The sequence below is a fragment of the Python bivittatus genome, unplaced genomic scaffold, assembly GCF_059951505.1.
Source record: "Python bivittatus isolate LINGU-HERP-01145 unplaced genomic scaffold, Pbiv_v1 ctg000700_np1212, whole genome shotgun sequence".
NCBI classification, from domain to species: domain Eukaryota; kingdom Metazoa; phylum Chordata; class Lepidosauria; order Squamata; family Pythonidae; genus Python; species Python bivittatus.
Window position 1 is genome coordinate 48,471,450 of NW_028277098.1, and position 8,770 is coordinate 48,480,219.

Consider the following 8,770-nt stretch of genomic DNA (forward strand, 5'->3'; position numbering starts at 1 on the left):
GGAATACATAAAAACCTGAAGCTGTAAATAAATACTTAATTTTGATATTTTTTTAATACACAATTTATTTCAAAAATCTTTCAAAATGGAGGAAATGGGAAGGCATATAAAATTCCAACTATAATGATTACCTCATTTGCTGAAAAATGTGAACTCTCATCCTCTTAAAAATTAAAATGTAGGAAGGGAATGCTTAATTGGATGGCCCCCCCATTTCCCAAATATTCATTTTGTTGTCCTCAGTAGCAGAAAGTTTAAGAAACACTATGCTAAATTATTTATTTATTCATTTATTTATTTATTTATTTATTTATTTAACCAATCAATCAGTTTTGAGGCCAACCACAGTAACAGTGGGCAGCTTAAAATTAAAAATTTAGCTCTCAAACAAGCATGTTTTAGATTGGGATATTCCACCATGGATTGATGTTCAAATCTGCACCATTTAGCTGAAAAATACTCTAGCCCTATCAAAGGAACACTTTATTTTGCTTTTACTGATTTAAGAGCAGCCTTCAATTCAATTTTTCATGAGACACTATGGAGGAAATTAGCCACGACATCCATTGATCATCACCTTCTCAGGTTGATAACTCTATTATATCAAAATACTACAATGCAGATAGAGGCTGTTGTAATGGTAATTTAACCACCCCTATCCCTATCCTTAGAGCTGTATTCTTTCCCCCTTATTGTTCAACTTCTATATAAATGACATCATTTATATAGAAATAAACAGCTGTTTGGTATGGTGCATTTAACCTTTTTTTGAAAGATAGCATGCTCTTAGTGGTGAGTAAGATGACAAGGGAGGATAAAAATCTTCATTATGATATTCCAGTTTATAATTCTTTTCCCCAAACCTTCAGTTAAGTAATTTAATGGATTACTTACACACACTTTAGTAAACAGAAGTTTTTAAACAGCTTTGTTTCATAACTAATGATTCATCTTGACTTAGCAAGGCAAAGATCTAATTTTGCCTCCATCAGATCTTTGGTTCCAGCAGTTGACCTCTCTCCTGCCAAAAAATGAGGTCAAGAGAAGATAGGCGGGGGGGGATATTTATATATTTCATGGGATTGCCTGTTCCCAGCCTCTTTAAAAGGCAGCCCCAATCAGTTTGCTTGTTTTCATTTCTTGTGCAGTGCATGGCTCCCCTACCCATCCATTCCTCTTGTTTTATGAAAATACATTCAGCATTGACGGTACTTTTGTCCCAGTTTTGTTATCAGTGTTGACACTTGGGGCTTTGGGCTGAATCCATGGTGAGTATAGGCAGATGGGAAGGACCTGCAAGAAGCCTGGAACAGGGTTCCTGGGAAGAAGCCAAGGTAAGGAGGTGGTCTCACAACCCAAGCCAGCCTTGGTTGAAAGCTACCATTCTCCCACCTAAAGATGGCAGGTAAGCAAATTATCTGTTCACTTGGAAGTGTGCTTGCAACTTGTTATACCCAGTACTTTCCCAGCTGTAATGGTATGTGGGAATGACCTTGGGACACAGGAGGAAGAAGCGATCCTCCCTAGTTTCTTGAACTGTAAAGGTGAGGGGGGAGAGATGTACTTTCAGACTTGCAAGATTGTTGTCAGCTTTGCGAGGTAGTGCAGACATGAAGCACACCCAAACGTACTAGCTCTAACTTCATTGTAAGTTTACATTGCCAGAATCTTGCAAGTCTGAAAGTGCATCTCTTCCCCCCTCTCCCTTACAGTCCAAGAAACTAAGGAGAGTCCCTTTTGAGATGTTTGCCACACCCCCATTCCTTCTGTGGGCTCAGCTGCCTCTTATCTGACCATTGTCTAGTCTGTGGCTCTTCCTCCTGTCTCCCAAGGTCATTCTCGCATACTATTACGCCAACTGGGATTCACTGGCAATGCATGGTATTGGGATCTAGGCACAACACTGCACCAAACCTTATGTTTTCTGTAACCAATTAAGTTGCAGCCCCCATAGTCCCACTTTTATGAAACATAAAAAGTGTCCTGTATCTTATTGTTAGTCCGTCACTTTCTGTTTTCCTCCATACTGCATTTAATCTTATCAGGCTAAGTAAAGCTTCCAATTAGACCCTTTTCTCCAACAACCAGCAATAGCTCTGCATGAGATAAATATCCCGATATAGAGAATTCTTGTTTATATTGAAACATAATGATGGGAACATGAGTTCTTTCTGAACTAGGGTTAGTTCTTCTTGAATTCTATATTGTATTGCAGAATGAAGGCTGCACAAAGAGCATTGAAAGTTCTAACTCAGCATGTTATACTTGATCACACACACACATTTGTGCAACAAGAGAGGCAAGAGGCTTGCTCTTTGTACCTAGACATACTGACTTCTGGCATACTACGACAACATAATCCTTCCATGGGTCAACAGTCACCAGGCAAATATTAAGCTCAAATATCCACTGGTTTTGTGGTGGATGATTTGTTACCATCCAGCTAAAAAGTGGGGCAGGGACAGCTGCATTAAGAGGGCCAGTTTAAATGCAAGAAGAGAAGGAAAGAGAAACCTTATACCTCCCCCCCCCCCCCGACACAAAGTATGTGCGAACATTAAGAGGTTAGTAAAGTTAAATAGGAAGCACAGAGCAACGGGGACCTTCAGAACTAAGTTTAGCCAAACAAAATGGAGAAGAAATGAATTATAGCACTGTACAAAATTTGCAGCAAACCAGTACTTTCAAAGATCAAATGATTACTTAAAATATGAAATAGATCTTGGCAAGCAAGGTCCCATATCCCACTGTACAGTATAAATTGCATCGTATTAGCAATTTCTTCAGCAATGCAGAAACCACAGTGCAGAGAACATGGGTCAGTAAAGTATTTTGCATCTAAAGCTCTGAAATCTGTCCATCTCAGTTATTTTCTAAAATGAGGAAAAAGAAGGAAATCTGATTATTTTTTAAAAATCAAATGCCAAGTACCTGCTGTTTAAACTGCCTTGCTGCCTTCTCCATTCGCTGAAACCCATGTTCTCGCTTGGTCTTGAATTCATCAAGTTTCTTTTGGACCTGTATGTGGTTCACCCATTTGAACATCAAAATAGCTGCAGCTGAGCCACAAAGCAACCCAGCAACAAGGCGCCTGTCAACCTCAGCCTCTGGAAAGAGCTCCTTAACTTTCTCTAAAGCCATAGTGTGAGATTTTCTCACAGTTCAGAATCAGAAAACGCTGCTAAGACTGTGCTCCCTGAAGCTAATGGAAAAGACAGAGGAGAAGGGAAGAGGGTGGTGATTCTTAATCCCACCCAGAAGCTGCCAAGTCGAAGCAACTGACAGACAGAAACTTACAGACAGGAATTAAGAACTTTCAGAAAAGTATCTCTGTAGAAGAATCTTTCAAATGACAATTGTTGACTTACTCGTTACGACATTCCGATGTGCTATATAGCACATCACTTTAGCAATATAAGATGATCCACCTGTTCTGTTCTATCTTCCACCAAATGTTACTGCATGCATCCACCCATAGAGAATAAAAAGAGAGAAGCCACCCAGATGCCATGAAATTCAGTTTTCTTTTGTGACCTCCTGGTCTAGGCATGTTTTCAATGAATAGATATTGCTGATGGCAAACAGTAGACCTATACAACAGAGTCTTTGACCTAACAATAAAAAAGCTATCATGAACTTTGGAGTCCTTCTTATTTCTAAGACATAGCTGTGCTATTATTGCTCTTTAACAGAATTGCTTCTCAGTGCTCATTCTGCAGTGACTATTGCACTGCACGCACTGTCTTACTTTCTATGGGATGGCATGCCAATATTTCAAATTTGAAATGTACAAGATGCGAATGTTTAAAAAAACAAGATTATACTGTCTGTTTGAGGGGCACAGATTTTCCCCCGTGTGAACACCTATGCAGTTGCCACAACGATCAGCCAGCTAGAATATTTTGTAATTCTTGCTTTGTTACAAATGCTCATTTTCTTTCTTCAGTTTGCCTTTCTTGGCATCTTGCTTGTCTCTGCAAGAGCTTGGAAACAGCCAGTTATCTGTGGCCTTTCATTTTGATCCACTTCATCCAAGTCCATTTTAAGTTTCATTTTCGCCACCCTCTTTCCCACTCCAATTGTCACGTCTCCAGCTTTCCTTGATGATCTTACCTACCTCTTGTTCTGTCACTGAAAGAAGGAAAGGTGTATTTCTTTGAAGACCTCCTCCATATATCCAGTTGCAATATCTTTCTTTAAAAAAGAAAAGAATTACTACTTGCTAGAAATAATCCCAACTGAAGTCAGTGGGACTTCTGAATAGACATATGAAGGATTGCACTGTCAGTTCCATACTAGCTTAGCTTTTTTTCTTCTTTTCTTTTTAAAAGAAAGGCAAATAAAGGAGAAAAGTGCTGTGACTGGGAAGGCCGGAATAAAGATCCCAAATTTATTTCTTTTCAAGGGGAAATAACAGGACATGAAGAAAGATGGCTTTATCTTTCTGTTTGTTACATTAAGTCTACTTCATTGCCATTACAGCAGAAGCATGTCCAAGGGAGGGTTAAAAAAACCACTCAATATGGCAGTCACACACATGTGACCAAAGTCCCACTTCTTTTTTATGTGTGTCATGCATAGGACACGCTAAAGGGGCATATGACATTTTTTACCTCTCCTGCATGCCCCCCACATTACAGCAAACATGCAGTCTCATCAAAAGGCAGAAGCAGTACATCAAACTTAAATCCTCTTGAATATGCATAGTTTTTTTTTCTACAAGAGATCCATAGTTTATTTTATTTTTGGTCACAGATCTGTAATATTGTAAACATTTCCATTTACTAGATGTGCTTTTTTTCTTCTGAACCTGTGCAAGGCTGTGCTTTTTATTTATTTATTTTTAAATAGATGAATGGTTAATTATATATGCATTCTAAAAAACTTAAATAGTTGACTTGCCTGACTGATTACAAGAAAACCAGAACAAAATTCTTGCCTATAGAACCAGATCTCCTTTGGTCAAACCAGTTTAACAGGCTACAGCTTTACCCACCAATGAAAAAATACTCTGTTCCTACATTTGTTCATCCTGTAAATGCCAACAAAGATACAATGGAACAAATAGAAAAAATGTCACAGAACAGGTTTGAAAAATTCTGGAAGGAACAAGCAGAAATTGTGAGAGCACTAAGGACGAAAAATTGACCATGAACTTCAAAAAGTATTTCTGTAGTGGGAGAAAAAGGCTAGTGTAACAAAAAGGGCCAAAATAGCCTTTGGCATGATATGTTTTGAAAAGATTTAAGTATTTTTTCTCTGAGTAAGACTATTCTTACCTTTAGGGTTCTGGCCAATGAATCCAAAAGTAAATGAAAGAAGCACTTGCTAATTTTTAATACTAATTCTGTGGCATTCAAATTTAAAGACGATAAGCTGCCAATATTTTTACTTTTCTATCCATGTGGTTTTCGAAAATGGGTGCCCCACTGGAAGACCTAAAAGACCAGGTTAGGGACAAATCATTATGGAGAAAATCTATCTACAGTATGTGGTTGCTAAGAATCGACACTGACTCTTATTTACTTACTTATTTTTGCTGTTTTTCGTGGATTTATGATGATTTTCCTTGCAGAAAAAAAAATCTCTATAATAAGGCCCGTTATTCCTAGTGGTTCTGCACTATAGTGTTTGCTAGCAATTACACTGAAGATAAAATTTGTCCACTGGCAGTTTCTGCTCCCAAGTCAGTATTCAAAAGCCTCCTTCATGCATTTTTCTTCTAATCTCAGATTCGAACATTTCAATTTCAGTTGAACTTCAGTTCAATTTCAGTTCACAAGAGAAAAAGGGAGGGTAAGAGAACATTCAGTAACTCTGATACCGTGAATAAACAAAAGGATCTGTTTAGCAAAATAGCTTTATATGGATAAGTTAAGGTTGAAATTGCCACCCATGTTGTCAACCATATTTCATCATGTTGTGGATCCATTACTCCCTCAGTGAGGAAGAATATCACCAGTTGCCTACGTTCCTTTCCCCACCCTTGGAACTGAGGTCACATTTCATAAACTATTTTCCACCTTTCTGCCCTTGTTGCTTTCAATCTCCCACTCCTAAATTCTTCTCTCTCCATTAGTTAAATTCCATGCCCCATTTCACCTATTCTCAAGTCTCAAGTGAAATTTAATTCACTTCCATCTCTGCATGGTTGAGTGAAGACTGCAGTCCTGAAGTTCCAGCATAGATAAAACTTTTTCCCATGTTAGCAGATTCCTTGATCAGCCATGTCTTGAGAACTTTGGAAAGGACTGTGACCTGTGACCCTGAACCAAATGAGCATACATATAGAAAATAAAAATAAAAAAATAATATGAAAATCCCTGTAAAAATAATATGAAAAAGCAGAATTTGAGCCAGCATTTTCAGAATGTCAAGCAGAAACCTCCAATGGTTTTGAAGGTTTAAAGATGCCTCTTACATGCCTGTGATGCATTTGGTTTATTCTGCATGAAATTGCTGTTTAGAGGTTGATATGTCTTACTACTGGAGGAAGTGTTCCCTCCCTAGGGAGTTATTATTATACCTACTCATTTTGGTCATTTTTCATCATAGGCTACTCTTCTGTAGCAGCAAGAAAGCTTGACATTCAAAGATGAGTGTACACATATTTGACTTTGTGCTTCACCTCATGTTCCTTGCAAAGCGTTCCTTCAAAGTGCTGCGAAACGGTGTCATTATTGCATCACTTGGCTGGGGGAAGTGGGCTCTGTGCATGTACAGAAACTCATTCCCACCTAAGGGAACCACTGGAAGAAGTGCTTCATATACTTGCAAAGTCCTCTGAGAAAGAGAAGTACGTACATCACCTCTGCATCTCAGTGAAGCGGAGTGGGGCAAACCAGCTCCAGGAAATGCAAATCAACCCATCTCACCAGCTCTAAAGTCTCCCTTGGTTCTTCTCCTGACCTCTGGCCCAAGTTCCATGGATTCTAGCAGGGTTCTTTTAGATGCCTATTTAAACTTGACAGAAATAATTCCAATGAACTAAATGGAAGAGGGGCAAATCCGTTTTTTAAAATATCTATAGTTTTCCTCATGGCAAATATTTTCCATAGCCCTGAAGTACAAAGCTTCAGATTTTGCCCCAAGCATTAACTCACAAAAAGTATGTTAACAGTTCCCCTGAATAAGTCCTGAGATTCCATATTCAGTCAATTAAACAATGTTGACAAACATTGCCAGCATCCATCCTGTAGGGTTTTTTAAAATCCTAAATTGTATCATTGTTATTAGCAGTGGATGCAATCCCTCTGTAGATGTACCCTTCTCCAATTTTGCCACCTCCTAAGCATGTTAGAAGTGCAGTCCAGAATTCCCAGGTCCCAATACACCTGGAGGGTGCCAGATTGGGCAAGGTTGTATATTTTACAAGCACTATCCATTCTAGTTTGGTATAATTTAGCCTCTGATTTACTGACCTGGGTATAAGCCAGGATCCAAATGCTAAAAAGACAAAGGAGATCTGACACTATAAGGTAGACCTCTGCCTCATTTCTCTACATCCTGTTACGGGAAGCCACCCATGCCGATCACCAATGCCAATTTTGTTTGGTTTCATTCTTTTATTCGCTTTCACAATGTTCTGGTCCAGCAATTTAAAACCATTCCTTAGAAGTGGGGGTGGGTCAGGAGTACATTTATTTTTTTTAAATGTACAAAGTGTCTAATGGATCTCTCCCAACCTTGGTTAATCTTCAAAAAGCCTTGCACACTTAGAGCACCACTGGGTTTTCTACAGAGATAGACATTTCCCCTTCTTTAGAACTTCCTGGAAGGACCATGTGACCACAAAACATCACATGATCGTATCAGCCTTATTCAGCTGATATATCAGTGTGTAAAATTTGACATAAAAGGAGTGGTGAGCAGTCTCTCCCCTCTGCCCCATTCAGTAATGCTGGTAATTACAGTGAACAGTCAGTTCTGATAAGGTATGGCATAATTGTATTTAGCAGGGAACCTTTGAATACAGTACGTTTCTCCACATGAGCTGGAAACGAGTTACTGGAGAGTTCTACCTCACATCATGTGAGACACCTCACATAAAAACATTTACATGTATGCAAAAACTCCATGCTGTAGAACAGTGTTTCTCAACCTTAGCAACTTTGATATGTGGACTTCAACTCCTAGAATTCTCCTGAGGAATTCTGGGAGTTGAAGTCCACATATCTTAAAGTTGCCAAGGTTGAGAAACACTGCTGTAGACCTTTTGCACTATTTGTGAAGATTGCCTCTCCAGTGACCTCAGTAGCATGACTTGAAGGGAAGAGTTGCACATGGCTTCTCATGCGTTCAATTCTACCTGTGAACGTATTACTAGGAGAGGATGATCCATATTCCAAGAAGTGGTGGAGAAATCTTCTGCAAAGAACCCACTGGACTTTTTAAACAAAGCTGGAAAGTATCCATCAGGCACTCCATTTAATTTTAAATGCTTTCTCTCCCAACCTGGATTTTTTAAAAAAATTGGAGAAAAGGGTAAAGCTAGCCAGACTTTGTCTGTGCCCACCATTGCTCCTGCAGGAGATCCCTGAGGGAGCAACCTCTCTACCCCTAAAATCAGGGCTGGCAACATTTGAGAGGTTGGGATCCTTAACTCAGCCTCAACCTGCCAGCCTTCTGGAGAACTATTCATAGCAATAGTAATGTTATATCACCAGAGAAGGTATGGCTTTTTTTTGTTTTTTGGTTTGCTTTTTGGGGGAATTAAAGGTAGGGATGAGAGCACGAGGCCTCCAAGAGAATTGTTCCTATTTGTCCCTTA

At 39.1% G+C, this 8,770-nt stretch overlaps 1 protein-coding gene across 2 annotated transcripts in view; it reads right to left on the minus strand.

Annotated features, from left to right (window-relative positions):
* LOC103049408 (vitamin D3 hydroxylase-associated protein-like) overlaps nucleotides 1-3,587 on the minus strand; it is a 29,015-nt gene extending 25,428 nt beyond the window's left edge. Inside the window, exons 1-2 of one of the 2 annotated variants that reach the window (XM_025167892.2) lie at nucleotides 3,369-3,587; nucleotides 2,932-3,018 (exon numbers count right to left, since the gene is read on the minus strand). In XM_025167892.2, the coding sequence (XP_025023660.1) occupies nucleotides 2,932-2,964 (33 nt within the window). In that variant the 5' untranslated portion in view covers nucleotides 2,965-3,018; nucleotides 3,369-3,587. Of the gene's footprint in view, nucleotides 1-2,931; nucleotides 3,312-3,368 lie in introns of those variants that run through there. The other variant, XM_007430158.3, reaches the window with a different exon arrangement.
* Nucleotides 3,588-8,770: the final 5,183 nt, after the last annotated feature.